This window comes from Podarcis melisellensis (assembly GCF_964234715.1).
Source record: "Podarcis melisellensis genome assembly, chromosome: 3".
In the NCBI taxonomy this organism is placed as follows: Eukaryota; Metazoa; Chordata; class Lepidosauria; order Squamata; family Lacertidae; genus Podarcis; species Podarcis melisellensis.
In genome coordinates, this window is record NC_138530.1 from 45254732 (window position 1) to 45276889 (window position 22158).

At 41.1% G+C, this 22158-nt stretch overlaps 1 protein-coding gene across 12 annotated transcripts in view; it reads right to left on the minus strand.

Moving 5' to 3' along the window:
* The window catches only part of RYR2 (ryanodine receptor 2), a 240254-nt gene that overhangs the window by 98004 nt on the left and 120092 nt on the right, over positions 1-22158 (minus strand). For all 12 annotated transcript variants that reach the window (XM_081905768.1, XM_081905767.1, XM_081905764.1 and 9 more), the window contains 16 exons: positions 20546-20754; positions 18801-19147; positions 17565-17679; positions 15384-15544; positions 14187-14346; positions 13886-13972; positions 13173-13399; positions 10724-11513; positions 9854-10054; positions 8890-8995; positions 7216-7359; positions 5877-6150; positions 5422-5536; positions 3033-3165; positions 2307-2410; positions 490-625 (listed from right to left, as the gene is read on the minus strand). In XM_081905768.1, coding sequence (XP_081761894.1) covers positions 490-625; positions 2307-2410; positions 3033-3165; positions 5422-5536; positions 5877-6150; positions 7216-7359; positions 8890-8995; positions 9854-10054; positions 10724-11513; positions 13173-13399; positions 13886-13972; positions 14187-14346; positions 15384-15544; positions 17565-17679; positions 18801-19147; positions 20546-20754 — 3309 coding nt within the window. The remainder of the gene's footprint in view (positions 1-489; positions 626-2306; positions 2411-3032; positions 3166-5421; positions 5537-5876; positions 6151-7215; positions 7360-8889; positions 8996-9853; positions 10055-10723; positions 11514-13172; positions 13400-13885; positions 13973-14186; positions 14347-15383; positions 15545-17564; positions 17680-18800; positions 19148-20545; positions 20755-22158) is intronic.

Here is a 22158-nt window from a genome sequence, read left to right on the forward strand (position 1 = left end):
TCTTTTGTTGCTTCAGCCTCTTTGCTACAACAGTACTTTCATCATATTCTTAGCCACCCTGGTTCAAGGTAAAGAACAGTCATCTTGAAATCATTGCAATCTAGAGCCTGCATATTCAGATTTGTAAAGGCTCATGTTCTATCAATGATTGCAATATTCTGCAAAAGCTTGCCCTACAGCCACTTGCACACACAACACACCACTTACAAATCAGCAAAGAACAAAAGGAGAATAATTAGAAAATTGATGTCACAGTTACACAGGCACATAGCAAAACAGAAAGCAATATAACTGTTATTTTTAAAAAAATAGAATACAAAATAACGTTTCCCAATTTTAGCCCTTCAAAACAAATGAGAAAGGCCGGTGACATAAAACACAAGAGGAGCACCACATAATTTGGTGCATTAGTAGCAGTGATAGTCAAAGGTTTATATACTTATTTCGGAACAACAATAGTGGTACAAAATTAATAGGCTCCTACAGTACCATTGCAAAAAACAGCAAAACGAAGAAAATCCAAGTATCGTTCTCCTTCCACTGGGTTCCATCCAATATCTGGGTAACCTTTAGAAATCAGCAATGAGCAGCTTTGCAAACCACATCCAGCCAAGTAGCGGACTACCTAAGAACAAGGCAAAATTAAACAAAAGAGGCATTTACTGCAAAAAAAAGAAGAAAAAGCTCAAGCCAGTATTCCTAATAGGAAGTCCTCTTTTACTCGCTTTTCAATAGACTGGCTATTGCAGCAGCCCAAAGAAAAACTAATGCTATTCTAGGCTGCATCAACAAGATTCCTGCATTGTTCTGCCCGGACACTGAGGTCCAGCGCCGAGGGCCTTCTGGCGTTTCCCTCGCTACTAGAAGCCAAGTTACAGGGAACCAGGCAGAGGGCCTTCTCAGTAGTGGCACCCACCCTGTGGAACGCCCTCCCACCAGATGTCAAAGAGAAAAATAACTACCAAACTTTTAGAAGACATCTGAAGGCAGCCCTGTTTAGGGAAGCTTTTAATGTTTAATAGGTTATTGTATTTTAGTGTTTTAGTGTTTTGTTGAATTATTTTGTTGGAATAAATTATTTATTATTATTATTATTATTATTATTATTATTATTATTATTATTATTATTATTATTGCAGGGGGTTGGACTACGTGACCCTCAAGGTCTCTTCCAACTCTACAATTCTATGATCTAGTGAAAAATCTAGACAAACATGAGACCTTAACATCATGTGACTGTCTGATAAGCTGCTGGCACAAATTAATGAATGGGGTGCACTTGGGGGGGAGCATACTGAAGCTCCACTGAATTCAAAGAAATGTAAACATGCTGAACTTCCTTTGAACTTCTCCCAATTATGTAAAATTTGTGCAGCGTTGATTTTTCTCCTGCATCAGTGATCTATTCATTGATTTTCCCAGAGAACACTTCACTTCTCTACTCTTTTAAAGATGATTACCACAAGCTTATTTATTCATGCTGATTATTCACAGATCTGCTTTTCCACCCAGGTCGTGTTCCTCTGTAATTAAACTAAAAATCAAAATGTAGTTTGAAAATGTGTACATACCTCCACACATTTAAAATAGGGTCATGTAAGATAGCTGCTGATCAAGAAACAGCAACTCAGAGATGGAAATAGATTTCCACATAGATCCTGTAGGATGGGGCCACATCCTGCAGCACTATGAATACCCAGGTCCAAATTTTTACTAGTCAATGGCTATTAGCCATGGCAGCTATTTTTTAGCTCTGGTATCAGAGGCATTTGAAGACACAAGTAGGAGAAGAATGTTCATGAACTACTTGTGGGCTTCCTAGAGGCATCTAGTTGGTCACCAGGAAGCTGGACAAAGCAGGCTTTTGCTCTGATCCAGTGGGACTCTTCCAAAGCAGATCAATGTCATTAACAGTTTCTGAGTGAAGCTTGGAATCACAGAATCATGCTGATGTCGATGACAGTCAGCTGTTCAGTTGCCGGGAGGTAGGGAGGGTTGCAAGTCTTATAGGAGATTATAATCCTATGGTAAGCAACATGGATGTGGAAATCTTATGACAGGGAAGGGTACCTGAGAGAGTCTTCAGATTTTGGATTCCAACTCCCATCAGCCCCAGCAAGCAGCACCAATGGTCTGGGATAATGAGAGCTGCAGACCAGCAACATTTGGATGCCGATAGGTTCTGTATCCTTGTGCTGTGGCATTTAGATGGCTACTACTGTATTTCATTAGTAAACAGATGCTTACGAAGATATGCAAGATAGATATGTATAAAAATATAGTTAGCTATTCAGAAGCTGGTTTACCTTTTCTAGATCAGGTTCCCGCAAAGCTAGTGCAAGCTCATTATTATCCATTACAGATGCTGCTGCAACATCTAAAGGAGTTGATCCACGCATAGAAGGGGATGCTGTTAAGAGAACATTTCAGAAATGTTTAATGTGTATAATAGGTTTGCCATACGTCCGGAATTTCCCAGGCATGTCTGGAATACTGCATTCGTCAGCAGTGTCCAGATGGAAATTGCCCAAATGTCTGGGGAAATCTGGAAAGCAATTTTCTTTTCGCAACAACTTTGGGCAAACTCAACAACTTTTCTGCCCGGATTTCCACCGTTTGAAATATGGCAACCCTAGTATATAAAATGTATAGAAGTAGCGCGACTTACAAATAAATATCACAGCTAAGCAAAATTACTACCCAAAAGACACAGGTTTCATGTTATAGGTGAGGCTCTTAATTTTAAAAATGAACCTATGTACTTTTTGTTCAGTCGATGTCATTACAGCTTTTAATATAATTTAGTAACAGTATCATAAAAAACACTTTGCTTCACTCGTCCAGTATAGAAGAATCTGCTCTGGGCAGGCTGTTCTGTACAACTACTGTGGTAGTGAACGCAAAGCCACTAACATGCTGGGGCTTTGAACCAAGGTGCAATCCACAACCTGTGGACTCCAAAGACTTCTTAGACAGCAACAGAATATATGGGTTGTGAATTGAAGGGACAGAAGGCTCTTTAGAATACTTACCAAGCCCAACACTGCTGTTTTCCAAAAGATAGCTAAGATGATCAAACATAGCCTTTTGATTCTGCCTGCTGATGCGGCAAAAATAACATAGAAAACGACAGCAATTTGCCACCATCTTAGGAAAGGTGATTTCCTAGACAAACAATACTATGTTAGAAAAATAGAACAGTTTGCAAAAAAACAACAACATGCATTTTAATATTTTTAATGTGTTTTGTGAATTTTTGCAGCTACCAAAAATTCCTTATTTTACAAAACATGGTCCTGCAAGTTATTTCTTCTGTAACATCTTCCAAACAGGCATTTGGAACACTACACATTTCTAATCTATTCTGAAGTGGAGGCCCTCTGCAGAAATCAAAATGCAACAAAAATAATTTAGCTTAATTTAGCTTTAATTTAAATCCATGAGTTCATCTTAATTTCCTTTCAAATTAATATTTTGAGGATCACTATATACCAGGGGTAGGCAACCTAAGGCCCATGGGCCGGATGCAGCCCAATCGCCTTCTCAATCCAGCCCGCGGATGGTCCAGGAATCAGCATGTTTTTACATGAATAGAATGTGTGCTTTTATTTAAAATGCATCTGTGGGTTATTTGTGGGGCATAGGAATTCGTTCATTTTTTTGTCTCCAAAATATAGTCCGGCCCACCACATGGTCTGAGGGACAGTGAACCGGCCCGCAGCTGAAAAATGTTGTTTACCCCTACTAGATACTAACACACTTAAAGCTCTTTCTATCTTGTTTGTCTTTGAATTTCATATGCAGTCAGGATTAAACCAATACCTAGGAACTTTTCTGTATCATTAAGAAAATATAGCACCACACTCATTTTTAAATTTAATTAAAATTAAATTAGACACAGAACCACAAAGAATAGTTTTTATGTCTATCTTTATAGCAAAAAGGGGCATGGTGTTTTTTTCCAAGTAAATTCTTAAGGACGGTATCCAATGCACATGGGGGAAGAGAAAGAGGCCGATACAGAGGAGGGTGCTTTCAGCCTTCCTCTCCATTCACCAATTTCTGCTTCCAAAACACACCAAGCTAAGGAGAACCATGTGCTCACTACCTGGTAGAGCAAAGAAATGAAGGTATAAATTGAGATACGTATCTTGAGTATGGATGCTGCTATTCACACTGAATTTCCTTCCAGTCTGGAAGGGGGTAGACATTCCATTAAAAGAGTGTAGCCCAGATACCGCATCCGTACTTAGATGCATGTTGAATTTAGGATTGGGGCTCCAATTCTAGGAATTGATATGCATCTAGAAGCCTGATTCATCATATGTATCTCCTTCACTGGACCTTGATGAAAGTTAAGCTGCTAACTATAAGCTGTGTACCCACTCTACCTTTAAAGCACCTTCAAAGCATATTTTGTTCCCCTCCATGAATTCTGGGCATTGCGTGGACAGGCGGAGTCCCCAGATCCTGCGCGGTCCCCCCGTCATGTGGAATAACGACTCAAAACAACGTGCTATGGGATTAAATTGGCCACAACTTTATTAAATTTCAAATGTGGGTAGACCTTGGCTCAGGCATTGGGCGTTCTCCCTCCCCAGTCCCCAGCCGGGGACCTTGGGAGCATCAGGGTTATCCAGTGGGGGGGGGGATGGGCCGGCTCTGGAGAACATATGTTCAAGCAGAGATAGCCGCCCCCGCCGCCGCCGCAGGGGAGAGCAATGACGACCTTCCGGCGTACGGTCAAAGCCTCCCTTCAGAAACCCCTTTAACGGGGAACCCTGGTATTGCCGCCGCAAAGAGGAAGATGGACAAAAGGATTCCGCCCAAGGCCTGATACCGCCAAAGTTGTGACGTTTTGCTACGGGAAAGGCGAAACCTGCCAATGCAGGGAAATTCCTTTCCGGCCCTTTAACAGCGACCTTAACGTAGCAGCGCCCGCATACCTGTGAAGAAAAGTTAACCTGCAAAACCTGTGAGGAAACATAAGACATTGACTGAGGGTGGGTAGGGTGGGAGAAGCTCTGGAGCCAAGTGAGAATTCCCAGGTAAGATCCTCCCTCCTTTGTGTGGGCAGGTAATCCCTCCCCTACCTGGCCTGGTCTCCTTGGCAACTCTTCCCCCAGGTGGGATTGGACAACTGACTGAGGTAGGCAGAGACCTCCAGGTATCCCACCTGAGGGAAGGCAAAGCCTAGCCTAAGCTGTTGGAGCCGCTCCAGATCTAGGGGCTGCACGTGTCCACGCAAAGGGCGCCCCCCATTTTAAGCGGGGAGCGGTCACTGTGGTTTGCTAAGAGTTTCTGGGAATTATAGCTCAGAATTCTGTGAGGGAAAGAATGTGGTTCAAATGTGCTTTAAAGGCATAGTGTGTACACAGTCTATATCTGGAATTACAGTCAATATTTAAAATGTCTTCTTACCTTTGACTCTCCTCCTCCAAGTACATTCACCATTACCTCCATCACAGTCTCATGCATACCTAATGCTCTCATAAGATTAGGATGTTGGTAAAAAACTTTATTGTTCATTATATCTCTACGATGAAAAAAAATTAAATATTTAAAAATATACCAACCACTTTACAATAATAAATAAAAATACAATAATTGTTTTAACTATTTCCTTTTAGTACCATGTCATATAAGAGAAAGAATTTTAGGAAGGCATACTCTGCAAAAATTATGCAGGCTGCCACTCTGTATTCAATGATAGATAGAAGCTGCGTGAAATCACTATGGTTTTGGCTCATCTTTTCGCATTCAAAATGTATGAATACCTTCAAAATAAACGGAAGCTCATGACAGGGATTTACCCCCATAACTGATTAGACCTAGGATTAATCAAACAAATTAAGAGAAAAGAAAAAGGGTTTTACCCTAATCCACGAATCATAAGCTTCTCTTCTTCCTTGCCCATTCTGACACTGAGGAGAGACCGGATCTGACCAAGAGAAGCAAGCAAGCTGATTGTATCTTCCACAGATACGCCATTTATAGTGTATGTTTTTGGCAAGGCTCGAACCAGGCCACCAACTCCATCATATTGGCGATGTAGCAAAACAAACATGGCCCTCACCAACTCTGGGTCTTCTATGACTGATTCTTGAGCCCATCGTACCATGGTCTCCGAGATCAGCTGTTGGAGAGTTGCTAAATGTAGAAAGCATTAAGACAAATATATAGCAATGCTTTTTCACCTTCAGCTCCAGCTAGTTAAGTGTATAATATGCTATACGTATCAGAACTAGAAATTTAGAAAAATGCCTTTACTGAATATTCTTACTAAATCAATAATACATAGTTAAGCTTATTAAAAGGTAATGGGAAGACAGAAGTGACATTGGATTTTAAAGTATTACTATCATATTCACCTACTAAAGCTTTCATAAATCATTTGCCAAAAAAAAAAATCTTTTTTTAATTTGTGGAAACATATCATTGAAGTTTTTTTTAAAAAACCATATCATTGAAGTTTTTTTAAAAAAACACATTCAAAAGCAAGAAGGTAATTCCCTATTTATAATTGAAAGCTGTGAATAATTTCTGGTTTGAATAAAATTATTTGTTGAAAGTGAAACAATCAATGGGTAGAGAAATCCTGTACTTCAATTACAAACATCACCATTACACTGGCAAAATGGCAACTATATTTGATGTATTATTCTCAGTCTGGGGGAAAACACACGCAGCTTGAAAAAATGCTAAATGCTGTGAGCATGTCAGATACATTACCAGCATTCTTTGGAATGCTGCCAGACCCTATGTCACCATCACACAGAGGGAGCCAGCCTGGGCAGAACAAACCAGCGTCATTTCTTCCACATTGACAACATACAAGAAACACAGAGAACCAGGCAGCATCACAGGGAAGGGGAATTCATGGAACTATTTTGTAAAGCAGGCACAGACACATACAAACGCTTTCAGGAATGCACTTTTTTTCTGCCCAGCCCTATGCCACAATAGAAGAAAGACACATAAACAAGCACAAATATCCAAACAGGCCCAGGAAGCTTCTAGCACACATTCACATGGGGAAATCCCCCCCCCCCAGTAGCCATCATTCATTGAAAAAAGGATGGTAGCTTTTGTGTTCATGGAAACTTGTACAGGAAAAGAGGTTATGGTTAGATTCAGACAAACATATCAGACTCTGCTTGATGCAATTAAATCATCATGGCGTTTTTTTATTATATCCACAGCTACTTTACTTACATGGCTTTTTAGCATCATCATCAACGGGCTTCTCAGCTTGTTTCTTCTTCAAGTGTGTGACTCTTTCCACAAGATATAGCAGGCGACCTTTAAGAGTTAAATCACTATTTCCATCCAGAATTCCATCTTCATCTAACTGAATTCCTAGGTGTAAAAATTCAAATGTTTATTAGATATCTAGAAGTCAAAAAGATACTCTCTTTGGGGGGGGGCTAAAGAAGGCCCCACCCTTTTACTCTGGGTGGGAGGTCCATCTTGAAAGCTAAATGGAAACCATGATTTTTATCTACAGTGCATCAGAACCAAACTTCCAGCATATTATCTCAGCGGCAGAACGTAAGCTCAGGTCAGCCAGTGTGTGTGCGCAGAGTGCACCCCCAAGTGGGGCGGGGCACAGAGAGAGCCCGCTGCGGTGTGCCTCACCTGGAGTACATATGCCGCAGCCTCTCTCCACCCCCAGGTCAAACTTCACCCGAGCATAGAGCTGCCATAGCTGGCTGCCTTGCATGCTGCACATAACACCACAGCAGTTGCTACCGACTCCTCTCTCTCCACTCCCAACTCAGGCATGACCTGGGAATGGAGTTGTGGCTGGTGGCATTGGGCACAAGGAAGCTGTCTGTAGCTCCCTCGTCTGCCAGAGCCAGGTTCCAATAAGAGAGCCTGTGTGTGGGCTCCTGGTTGAGCCCCCTTAAAAAACACACCTGGGCCATGGCCCCCACAGCTCCCCCTCTCCCTACGCCAGTGTACAGTGGTACCTCAGTTTACAAACTTAATCCGTTCCAGAAGTCCGTTCTTAAACCGAAACCGTTCTTAAACTGAGGTGCACTTTCCCTAATGAGGCCTCCCGCCGCCAGTGCCCTTTCACCGTTCGGATTCCATTCTTAGACCGAGGTAAAGTTTGCAAACTGGGACACTACTTCCAGCTTTGCGAAGTTCGTAAACCGAATTGTTCGTAAACAGGGCTGTTCTTAAACTGAGGTACCACTGTATTTAGAAAAAAGAAAAATAGCCACTGCCACCGTGGCTGCTGAGAAGACTAAAGCAGGGAGAAGGGTACTCAGGCAACAGTGGTGTCCCTGCAAACCTCACCAGTGACATAGGCCACATGATTTGCCCCAACATGCCACATGGTGCCAGGTCTGCTCAGTTCTGCAAAAACCTTTACTGTTAATGACCTACAAATCAAGCGACAATTTTGCTTCAAACAATAATGCAGCCATTACAAGGTAAAAAACCTGAGCACTCTGATTTTTACTATCCTGTCATGATTGTCAGTTACTTATTTGCAGTGTTGCACAGCTTCTACAGTGGTTCTTTTACATGCCTGAAAATAAGTACTTTAGTATCCCAAGTTCAATGAATCAAGACTACAGATTGCCACTATCGTGGAAGCTATATTTTCCACACAAGCTATGCAATTTTTTTATGCTTCAAATGGCGGCCAATATGAGATTGGTGGGCCCAAACCTCATAATGATCCATGTGTCACCACAACACTATTAGAATGAGGTTGCCTGCTTAGGGGGAAACTGGGAAACATGCAGACCCAAAGGCTTTGTAATTTCTCTAATATATCTTTGACTTTTCTAATAAAATTGATGAAATTATTTTATTTGTTTAAGCAAATAAAACAAGAATAAGATTTAAGAACAAGAAAAAGTTAAGATTTACCACAGTGTGCCATCAAATCTTCATGAAAATCCAAGAGGTGATCCCTTATTTCTTCAGGACAAGGGCAATCATTTTTATCATCCTTAAAATTCAGCAGCATATTAATCTTTGAAAAAACATACAAATTAATAATTACATTTCAGATATGTTTACAAAGTTATGTATAAGATAGGAGGAAACATTTTACTATAAAACTGATACATTCCAATGGCAGCTTAATATTCCCTATCTTCTTTGATAAGAAGAAGTCCCTGCTCTAAGATAATCTTTGGGGTGGAGGAAAGAGGGGAGGAATCCCTGTTTCGCAAGCAGACGTCCTTTAGACTCTTTAAAGGTAAAGGTAAAGAGACCCCTGACAATTAAGTCCAGTCGTGAACAACTCTGGCGCTGCAGCACTTATGTTGCTTTACAGGCCGAGGGAGCTGGCGTTTGTACGCTTCCACAGACAGTTTTTCCAGGTCATGTGGCCACTATGACTAAGCCGCTTCTGGCGAAACCAGAGCAGCGCACTGAAACACCATTTACCTTCCTGCTGGAGCAGTACCCATTTATCAACTTGCACTACATGCTTTTGAACTGCTAGGTTGGCAGGAGCTGGGACTGAAAAATGGGCGCTCACCCCGTTGCGGGGATTTGAACCACTGACCTTTCAATCGGCAAGTCCAAGCAGCACAGTGGTTTAACCCACACGCCACCCTTAGACTCTTTAGCCATGACAATTAAATGAAACCTTGATGTATGGAGACAATATATTTCAATATCTTGTGCTAGCTGAAGGTCATCACCTGATTTAGAGCACCTAGCATCCAGCCATTTGCTGGAAAAACCAAAACAATTCTTCTGTTATTATATCTACCAAAAATCTGATGATGTATTGTTCAGGAAAAGCAGTATGCAATGCAAATTGATTCTAACCTTGAACAAAACTTGAATATAAGAAGCTGCCTCCTATTTTATGTTATACCTGTTCCTGTGGTGGAGACCGAAACTCCTTTGTTTTCTTGGCTGTCAGTGCTGCAGACATATTTAATGCCTGCATAACCTCATTGTATCGGAAACGCTGATTCTCTTGAAGTTTTAATACAAAATCATCTGAAAATGCTACAATGGCTTCTATCCGATGGCGTATCTGACAATCACAAAGGTATTGAAGTAAAAGACACATCTGAAAGAGAATGAACAAGGGAAAAAAGTTACAAAACACAAACTATTAAAATTCAACTAGGTTTTTTTTTAAAGAGTTAGATGTATGCAAATGACGGGCAACCTCATGGTAAACAACACTCGTTTCTTTCAGTAGTGGTAATATGTAAGTTTATCCACATCACCCTTATTTTTCTAATTCTCTTTTTGAGTTGTGATATTTGTGGGTTAGCCCCACACTTTCTAACACAACCCAAACACCTTTTTGTTTGGGGGATTTTTCAAAGTCTTTGATTTCAGGTTTTTATTATCTCTCGTTCTGAATACTAAAAAAAGGTCTACCCTCTTGCCTTCACATATCTCAGCACAAACCTTTAATTTCTGTTTTGAATCATTCTGTTCATATAAACTTGTTTGCTTGTTTGTGTGAAGTACTTTCCTCCATGGATTGCCTTCAATCCAGAAGGTAAGAGACTCAGGCCTAGGGAACAAAAGTAGTCCTCCAGGCTTCTCTACTTAGCCCTCTGGACTATCCTCAGGCCACACCTCTTACCAGTGCCTTTGCCTGAATGGTAGATGTCCTTGAAGTGATAATGCCTCTTGCCTGCCTGGATGGAGGATAGAGAAATGTTGATGGGTGAAAAAAAACAGCCATAGCAGATGTCATTACAATAGATTATTTCATGATTACCTGCAATTTCACTGGCTCGGGAAGTTTCATTTGAAGGAGTCCTTCTTCTGGGACCTTCTCTCCTCCTGTCTCCAAATTTAGTCCATCTGCAATTAATTCTTTTTTTGCTATTACTCGAGTCTCATCCTCATGGACTGCATCTTCCTTAAAAACACTAGGTTCAATCAGCTGCAAGATATGCTTCAGGTCTCCATTATGGAAGATCCCCATTATGAGAAGAGTGTAAAAAAGCTTGATCAAAGGAACAAAGAGAAACTCTGTAGTCCCACCTACTGGATCTCTGACATGGAGGCTGCCCTCTTGAACTGCCTCCGTCAGCATCTCTATGGTTTTATTCTTCAATATTTCCAGAGGAAATTCAGGACTGTACTGATAACACTCATTGTTGATTCTTACAAAACTGGGAGAGGAAAACTGCATTCTGGGCCGTAGGGAAGTGCTTAGTCCTATGCCAGGTAGGCCATGCTTTTTGTTTTCATCAGGGAACAGAGTAATACTCTTAGTCTCATCTGTCATGGGAACAATAAATTCATTGTTCATCATCAGCCTTGCAGTAGCGTAAGTATTAAGGTGAATGTCAATTAGAAGATCATAATAGCCGGCACGTAACAAGCCCGGCATATACTTGTTCTCAATTGCATAAAGAAGCTGAGACTCATCCACATGGCTGCACATGGCATGCGCTACTCGATTATTCCCAAGAGCACAAACAGCTGAGTACAGTCTGAGAGTATGGTAGTGGAATTTCAACAATTCTTCTTGTTCTGACAATTCTAAAATGTCTATAGACCTGTGGAAAATAAAGTTTAATAATAACTAGGAATACTCTAGGAAAAGTGAAATGTTATTTTTTATGAAAATCGCTGAGAACGGGTCAACCCGCATGAGTATGAAAATTGTTGCTTAAGTGAAATGAAAATATACTACTCTTAGAGATGCTTACATATTTTTGTTGCAGCTCCTACTTGTATTAAGTAGGAGCTGCAACAAAAATATGTAAGTATTTTTTACCCTGATCTTCAGCCAAAAAACAGTTTTCAGAGTGGTGCACAAAGAACAGTAATAAGGTGGTCCCCATCATGCTGCTCAACATATCGATATGATCAATGAAACAATGGGGATCAACTTCATTCCCTCCTCCAATTATGGTGTTTTGAAGTTGCTTCTCCCTTTGGCTGGCTCCCTTAGATAACTCTCCGCTTGGCTCAGAATGCTGATGGACAGATTCAAGTTCTGCTAGTTGATGGTGACAGCAGCTGAAGCTAAACAAAGGCTTCTGAAGGACTGCAGAAGTGTTTGTCCTAAGGAAGTGACAGAACATGGTGCTGCTCCTAATGAGTTGAGGGAGTGAGAACTGCTGGCTGTTTTGGATCCACCCACCAAGCGACTAGCAATGACTAGAAATCACAGTGAGGAAGAAGAACACCATATTAAAAATTTAAGGCACCCAATGTAGTCTCGCAGGCAAGTCACCACAATTTAAATGATACTAGGATGTTATGCCCCTGTTCCTCAGGAAGACCATCACAGCAAGGGGAAAGCTAACCTGCTCCTATCCCATTCTATCCCATCAACCAGAGGAGAAGCAATTGCAAGGAGCTTTCCCCCACTCTCCCTGCCAGAAGGACCACACTGCTCCAAATTCCAGTTGCTCTCAGACTTCAGAACTAATGAGAAGAGTATTCTGGTCCCATTCATTAGCCTGAGGACCATGGCCCATATGGCTGTGTGTTTATTTATGAGGTGCAGTGGGGAGTGTATTACAGTGGTACCTCGGGTTAAGTACTGAATTCGTTCCGGAGGTCTGTTCTTAACCTGAAACTGTACTTAACCTGAGGTACCACTTTAGCTAAGGGACCTCCCGCTGCCACCGCGCCACCACTAAACAATTTTTGTTCTCATTCTGAAGCAAAGTTCTTAGCCCGAGGTACTATTTCTGGGTTAGCGGAGTCTGTAACCTGAAGCGTCTGTAACCTGAAGCATCTGTAACCCGAGGTACCACTGTATTCAGAATATTTTTATTGAAAGGCAAAAACTTCAAAGGGTTGTGTCTAATTATGTCTGTCCATTGATGGAAGACACTTTGATCCACCAGATGCTTTCAACAGCAGAACAGGGAGGAAGGCAATTTTCACTGATTACCCCTCCCATAACCTCCTGCACTCCATAACCCACCATATCTGGTCAAGAGAGTTGGGGGATGCTTTGGGACAGCATGAGGATGCGGGTGATGCAGTGATGCTGTAAATCAGAAAATATCACCTCCCTCCCTGATCTACTGACGTACGTCTTCGCTACATCAAAGATCCTTGGTCAGTGGAGAGGCACCATTGGATACATCCCCAAATTAATAAAGTACAGAAACATAAAGCTCCGGAAATATGATTTGTCATTGCATGAATGTCACCATAATATTCCACCTTGATTTATAAATGCAAACAAGGAATACCTGTTTTCCTCTGGGATGTGAAGTGACATGAACTGCAAAGGCTCCAGGCACTGTACTGACCAGCCTTGACGTTCGCTGATCCGTGATATGTCAACTTTCAGAAAGTGGTTTGGTACTCTACTCCAAAGCACATGTGTCAGAAACTGAACATGCAGACGGGGAGGGCACTGGGGGACTGGGTTTTTGTGCTCACTTTTGAACAGGCCAGCTGACAATGGCATTACATTCTGGAAAGAGCAAGGCAGAGTTGCAAAAATTAAGACTCCAGCAGATGGCAAAGTACAAAGCAAACATTATGCATGACGAGTCCACAGCCCGCCCCCCTTCTGACTGTGCGTAAAAGGCTTGTGGTTCACTTGGTTTCCTGGGAGGAAATATACAGCTTTCATGTGAAGACTGACAACATTTACGGATCCCATGTTTTTGTTTTTATCTTATTATGAAAAGACTATTGAATACACTGTTTCTTAGTTAGCATCCTCCAGAAAAGTCAAGGTTTGGGCATAAAGCTACCTAATGATTGAAAGGGAACTGGAAAAACAATCCCCCTCCTCCACGTAGTAATTTTAGGCTTGTGTGAGTAAGTAGGAGGAGAGACCTCTCAACACTATGTGATACTGTTTCGAAGGTTTATGAACTCAAAGAAAACCCCCAATATTACAAACATTCTAAATTCAACAACACAGCACAGGAACAAATGGTTTTAAAATTACCTTTATTCTTCCCAATTCAAATTGGAAAACATTGGGGCTCGTGGCTTGTGCAAATACTGCAGGAAATAGTTTAGTGCTTGGTTCAACCTAAATCATGAACAAACAGAAATGCATTATAATTCAAGATGATAAGTGCATGAAACAAGCACAGCTGAAGATGAAATTTCTGGGAATGGCAATTTATTTTCCGTGAATACTCCAACTTATTATTATTATTATTATTATTATTATTATTATTATTATTATTATTATTAAGTCTAGTTGTCTGTTCTTGAACAAATGACAACCTAAGAAGAATTACCTGATAATAGGTGCTTAGCTCTTTGCCATTAGCTGTGAAGGACAGGACACCAGTTGCAGCATCAACCGAACAGCCAATCTCGAGTCCATTGTTATTGCGGCCTTGGCCGGGACTCATGCTCTCACCAGCGCATACCATATAGCAGTTGCTGCGTTTGATGCTGTATTTCAAAAGATGAACAGCATATGAGATACTGTGGAAGCTGAATGTTGCAAACCAAGATCTCAAACTCCATCGGGCTCCAGTGTACACATGGGCACCTGCATGCATGGGGGCTACATCATTCTAACTACGCACTTATGTCCTACTAGAATAATTACGAATTCACGCACCCTTCACTTTCAAGGGCTTGCATCCAATGTCCTAGTTCAGATCATAATTCCAGGCTTCATAAACCATGATTAATGAAGCTGGGAAGCAGTGCTGAGACCAAGGACTCCTCTCTCCCTGTGTGCCACTTCTGCGCTTCATTTCTTGCTGGTATTAAACCGAATTTCCCTGTTATGTTGAAAGTGGGGAACTCTAGCTTAATGTCAGCCAATAAGATAGCATAATAAACCCAGATATTACCTAGGCTTGTTAATTAATATTAAGCTAGAGCTCCCTGTTCAGACATAATGAGGAACTCTGGCTTAGCCTAAGTCAGAAATGAAGGGCTGAAGCAGCACATAAGGGGAAGGTGAGGGGATGAATGACTGGTCCCAATGTTTGTTCCCAGCTTTTATGAAGCCTGAAATGATCATCCAAACTGAACTGCTCTCTATAAATGTGGAATAATAGCACAGAGCTACATTTAATGTTCTTTAACTACAAAAACAGCAGTCAGTATTTTTCACTACATAGACAGAGAAAGGGTTCTGCAATTTGCGTTCCAAAGGCTACTAAGTGTATTTAGATCACAGTTTGTATTGGATTGAAAAAAATTAAAAACATAAAGCTTCACGAAGCTCTTTACGGAAATAAAATAAAATACATGTCTTAATATCTTCCTCAGGAATAAACTTGACAAAAGGGCAACAGAATGCATTTTTTAAAAGATTATATATTTGGCAAGTGATTATATATCATTTTGAAACACACAAACAAAAATAGAAACATTACAAATCAACAGAGCATCCTTAAGTCTTATAATGCAATCACTATGATGCACAAGTTTTGACGTCACATAATTCCGATCTAAAGAGAAACAAAACCAACCTCTCATGAACTTTCCCTTTTTCATCTCCTAGGGTTACGGTAACAGTACGGACTCTATCCAAATCAAAGCTTGTGTCATACTGATGGAAGTCAGATGTAATCCAGCCCACCCAGACATTAGCAGGTTCTTGTCCAGGAAAGATACGCACAGAATAATAATACTGTCAAGAAATTTAAAAAGACCCAAAATATTAATTTCCCTTTTTGAGCGAGAACTTCCTTCTTGCATAAAAATCCATAGCTGACTCATAATTAGGAATTAGACAAAACCTATCTTGTGTTTTCAATTTCATTTTGTCCCAAAACAGCCCCTTCTTTGACCTACTGGTCAGTACAAATTTTTAAACACTCATCTTTGTAAACTGGTTGAATGGCATGGTCCTGCAAAGTTTTTTCTAATATAAACTAATTCCAAGTCCTGCATGGGATATTACTGGTAGCACTGGCCAATGTGCTTCAACTGTGAAAATACACGATTAAATAACTTCAGTCTAGTTGCTATGTGATAGTAGATTGACTTCAAATATCCATATTGTGTTATTTATAGATGGTGATGAAAGCATTATAAAAGCTATTGACAATTATTATAGTAAAAGCATCTGTACAAAACTGGGTATTTAACAGCTTTGAAATTAACGCTGATAATTTGGTAAGATAAGCATTGTACTTGACAAAAAAATCTGTGTGTATATTAGGGAGAGAATATGAGGACGACATAAGGATGGAAACCCACACCAAATTTGATTAAAACAGGTCTCAAATTTATTGGCTGCAGATTCCAGACCTTTTGGTGCTGCATGGGCAGCCTAATCCTGCCAGGCCAATTGGTGGGGAAGGAAAGAAGGCTGCTTTAAGACAGCTGATAGTATAAGCCACTCTCTCTGCTTGCCATCACCAACTGGGAGTGTGGATAGCTATGAGTCCCTACTTCTAAGACTGCTTAAGGGCACCTCACTGGGTCCATCAGGGAACTCACCCCTTGGTTGTGGTGCTGTCCAGTGCCTACAAACTAGAGTCAGCTAGTAATCAACACTATAATAGCAAGCATATTCTGGGCCAAAAGGTTAAGGGAAACATAGCCCTTGGGATCAGTTCTCAACCAGAGGCTCAAATAAACTGCTTCTCAGCTTAGCTGTTGGGTAAAGGTAAAGGTAAAGGGACGCCTGACCATTAGGTCCAGTTGTGGCTGACTCTGGGGTTGCGGCGCTCATCTCGCTTTACTGGCCGAGGGAACCGGCATATAGCTTCCGGGTCATGTGGCCATCATGACTAAGCCGCTTCTGGTGAACCAGAGCAGCACACGGAAACGCCGTTTACCTTCCCGCTGGAGCGGTACCTATTTATCTACTTGCACTTTAATGTGCTTTCGAACTGCTAGATTGGCAGGAGCAGGGACCGAGCAACGGGAGCTCACCCCGTCGCGGGGATTCGAACCGCCAACCTTCTGATCGGCAAGCCCTAGGCTCTGTGGTTTAACCCACAGCGCCACCCGCGTCCCAACTGTTGGCTATCATCTAACAAATGAAGTACAACCGCAGAACATCAAGTACTGGGTAAGAAGGAAGCACAAGTCATTGCCCAGATTGGCTCTGAATCTCAAGTCATCAGTTGACTGGTGTTGAGTCACACCAACTAGTGATTGAGTAAGGCAGTGTTTCCCAACCTTGTGCCTCCAGCTGTTTTTGAACTACAATTCCCATCATCCCTGACCACTGGTCTTGCTAGCTAGGGATGATGGGAGTTGTAGGCCAAAAACATCTGGAGGCACAAGGTTGGGAAACACTGGAGTAAGGGATTGCAAGAGGTGACATGGCTAAACAATATTACATCCTTTTGTCTTCCTCATCCCTCCATGCTAAGTAGAACACAGTAACTCCACTGAAGGTGGGAAACAACCAGCTTTGAAAGTCTACACATCGAATTAAAATTGAACACCAGTACATCTTGGTTCAGCCTTATAGCCAACACAATGTAGCAATGACGAGCTAATAATAATAAATAAGGTTATAATTTAAATGTAATTCAGTAGCTGCAGTTCACGGATAAGCAGTTTATAGTCATCTATAAAATTAAAGAATGGTGCCTATGATAATTTCAAGCTGTTTATGTACTATCATAATAGAAAAAAATGGCAATTCTCTGAGAAAACACAGTACAAATAGTAACACTAAGTTGCCATACCGTAGATGTTTGCATTAAGTAATCATAATCATCTCTTTCATCTGCTAGGACATCTTCAGTGAGCCTGGCAGAGTGGCTTGAGCTGTAGTCTGGCTTCGTCCTTCTCAGCATAAATCTGTAATATATCAAAATATTTGAGAGAGAATAAATAACCATTTAATAATTTCTGGATACAATGGTTGGATAAACATAATACTAAGCGCTCCATCTGATAAAATCTGTTTATGAATTTATCAAACCTAGAATATGAAATATTTTTTAAAAAGGCACACGAACAGTGCTTAACCAAACTCCCCATTATTCAGTTTAATAATATGTCCTTCATAAATCTGCACGATAGCATACCCGTTTGAGTAATTTAGGCATACATTATCCTAGAGATTTGTGAAGAACATATTATTAAAATGAATAATGGTGTGTAAGGGGGCGTTGGCTGAGCACAGTTTGCTCACCTTAAAAAAAAAAGTGTTGCATATATTCCAGTTTTGGACAGAAGTCTTTAATTGGATAGATTTCTAATAATCAAGCCATGCCCTGAGTCACAGAAAGCTCTTGCTTCTCTGCCCCACCCACCCCAAGCTACCATCCCATCCCACTGTCTACACCCATTACCTGGCACACATCTAAAATTGGTGAAGCCTTATGATGGGAACCCATGGCACTTATCCAAAAGCACTACTGTTGCCCTCCTAGATCAGTTATGGGTGGAGGTTAAGGATGCTGAGGAACAACCAGGTGGGGGGGGGCAAGTAGGGAGCAACTGGGAGGGAAGGAGGGGGGGACTGAGATGGAGAAGACAGTGAAGTGACCAGGGGCAGAATGGTGGGGAGGAGACAGAGAGACTAATGTGTATTTGTGTGAATCTCTTGGGGTGCTGGGAGAGGGGTCACATGTGTAAAAAAAAGAGAAAAGAAATAGTTTAGTAGCTGGGAGTGATCCTGAGAGAGAAGGAGGGAGTGTTGTATTTCAGAATGGATAATCCTGAAATAGAGGGGGGATGGGGTGAGGGGATCCTAAGAGAGAAAGGGGGGTTGGGGATGGGCGATCCTGACAAAGAAAGGGATTTGAAAACAACCCAGAAACAATATTTGAAGTCTACACTGAATTATCCAGCAGCAACAGGCACTGATTCTATGATGCAGAGGCAATTCCCAGAGAACAGTAAGCAGGAAATTTGCATGCCCTTGAAAGAAAACAGTGTGGTTAAAATACCACAAAAAGATCAAACCACTTGACCTTTGCTTGAGGCGTGAAGGTTTCTCTTGTGTGTAGTCCTTATGGTTATTGAACTCTGATTTTACAGCTTCTTTTTCTATACGATCAGGTACAAGGTGACCATGAGCAGTCTTCATAAGAACTTCAAAGTCAGAATCTGCATCATAATCATCCAAGTCATTCTTTGGTCCAAGGCGGCCGGAACTGGGCACTCCTCCTCCAGGCATTTTAGAGAATACTTCTGCACACTCAATAGGCATGCTGAGCCGATAGAACATGATTTCTGTTTTACTATTCTGAGACCCAAAGGACTTCTGTGTGACCTTCAAGCATGGGGAGCTGTCCGCAGTACCATCTATTCTTGTAACCTACCAAATGCAAAAACTAAAATGTAAAATTAATGAAAAATGTAAAATTGAATGCACATTTACTTGCATTCAAAGGTTTTTTTAATAGCAAGTAAATATTAAAATATTAATATGAACATCACTGATGCATTTATAACAAGTTAGCAAGGTACGATTACTACTAGTACAAGCTGCCCATTAGAGCATCAACAACACAATTAAAAATTTAACCCTCCAACAGTTGCAAAAAGCACTTTAGTGATCTAATATTTAGGTAAAAAAATACAGCAGTCAAGTCTTAGTTTTAAAAATGAAAAGTGACTTCCTTTCAGCCCAGTTGCATCTTTACCTGCATCTTTACAGACATCATATACTACATCATATATGTGTAGGGCAGGTGGGTGTGGCTTGGCTGAAACTGCCTCTTGGGCCAAATGGACAATATTGTGGGTCCAATTAGGCCCATGGACCAGAGGTCCCCCACTGCTGCTTTGCCTTAACCCCACAATGCTTTAGGGGACAGATCCCACATTACATAAACTTTTCCCAACTTCATAATCTAGATCCATCTTTTTCAACCTTAGGTCCCCAAGTGTTGTTGGACTACAACTCTCATCATCCCTAGTTAGCAGGACTAGGTACTGAGTGATATCTATATGGCATGGGGGGGTCTAATTTAATACCACACTTGTTGCTTTATGTACTGGAGAGGCGGTATCTGCGCTACCCCTTTCAACCTGGAAGGATGGCGCAATGGGGCTTGCCACTGAAGCAGCCTTTCTCAACCTTGGGTCCCCAGATGTTGCTGAACTACAACTCCCATCACCCCTAGCTAGCAGGGCCAGAGCTCAGGGATGATGGGAGTTGTAATCCAACAACATCTGGGGACCCACAAGTTGAGAACCACTGCACTGAAGGCTTGCAACCCTGCATTAGGCATCAACAGTTTGCAGTAAAATAAACATGGGGATTGCACCTATGCAAAGATGCCTTCTGCACTCACTGAGAAGAGAACTTAGCATACTGAATTCCACCAAGAAACATTGCAACCATATGCAGGTTTATTCAGAAACAGGGATGTAGGAGAATTCTGCTCTGAGGAGACACTTTCCACCTGCTCATTCAGTGTTCAGGAATGGAATTCACTGAAGTGAATGCAATGTGCATTTATTCGTATAATTTTTTTATTAAAAAAATCTGCAAGCTTTACATAATTAATTACTTTGTTATGGTTCTGCAGAGGAATGGAATCAGCACAGGCTAGGATGAATAAATGCCAAAACGGACATTTCTAACTTCGTTCAGCCCTACACAAAAGTAAGTCCTCACTGAGCTAACTCCCTGATTAGTGAGTGCAAGATGGAATTCTATATCAACTCTCTGCCCATTCCCACAAAATGAACTGAAGATATATCAAACCTCAATATGTTCATGATTTGGTGGTACTGGGAGAAACTGAGGTAGTCTCTTGCTCAGCCATATGGTGATGTCCCTGTTTGTATTCACCGCAAATGGTTCGTAGCCCTCTTGCAAACCACAAATAGTGAAATATTTCAAGGTGCTCACTTCTTTGCCAAAGTTCATTCTGCCCACTTGTGATAACCCCAGGCTACATGCAGGTATAAAGCCTGCCAAAACAAAACAAAAACAGATGCAATCCATGAATCATAAATATTCAAAAAATTGTTTTATTTATTTACCCCTCCCCCCACAAGCCAAACGAACAAGTCTCTGAAATATATAATATCATAATTTTATCTAGATAGGAAAATGCATGCAAAAATATATAAATTCAGTACTCATGTGGAACTCCCTATATTGAAAAGGGCAAATTAGCCATATATAATATCATTCCTGGAAACAGACTTCTCAGCAAAGTAAATCAATGGTGTCAAATGTTCATTGCCACATCTGAATAGAGTCCTGGCTCCACTAAATGCTGTAAAAATACTGATCCTCAGTTGTATTCTTATAATTTAATGTACATTGCCTTGGGAATCAGTTGATCAAAAGGTGGAGTATAAAATAAAACTTCTTGCCACATCCATATATCTTGGATGTCTTCTTTTAAGACTTTCAAATTCCCTTTTGATATTAGATTTAGGATAATAATAAATGTAACTAGGAACAAACCCCCAGCTGCACTTGTCTAAATTGTTGCCATTGGGCTAAAACATTGTCAGTAGGGTGGGGGAGCAATTTTAACTTACCATATTTCCCTTCTTAAGAGAGGAGATCACCTCCTCCAGGTGGAAGGCAGAGTCCACTTCTGACTCCCATCCCTCCCAAAATGAACCTAGTGGGCAGAAACCCTCAACTCACAGCACAACTGAACAAAAGAGGAAGTCGCTGAAATGAACATGAACACGTTCAAGCTTAGAACAAGAAATTTAAGATGTGGAGAGGAAAATTCCTCTTAGACCCTGGACTACTGCAACTGCATGTGGCTATGAATATAGTTAGGGCCAAAATAAGCAAATAGACTGCTGTCTGGTCTGTCTCAAGAAAAGTAATTTGTGCAACTCCACTCAGCCAGCAGCCTGGCAAATCTCCAACACAGGCTGTCCCCTAATAAAGGTCAAAGAGGAAACAGCAGCTCTAGTAGAATGCAAAGGTCCCTCCTGTCAGGTGGAGCTTAGTCATTCCATAGCATAATTGCAAAGTCATGCAAATAGGTGTGTTCAGTCAAGGTCCGTGTACAAGATAGTCTCAGACCTCATTCCACCCCATTCATTGATGTAAAATACAGCAGCGACATTGTTCACAGCCATATGGATGACCTTGCCAAACACTGCTGGGAAACATTTAATATTTATTTACTTACAGAGGTGTTTTTTGTGGAGCTGCTCGGGTGCATATTTTCATTAAGATACATAATTAGGTTACGTGGATGACATGTTAAAAGACTTTTTCCTATAACAGTAAGGAAAGACTTGCCACCAAAGCCAGTTAGCAGCATAAAATAGTTTAAGAACTTACTATCACCAGCAAGTTGTGTGCCGTTTATTGCTGGAACAATTCTTTTCTCAAAA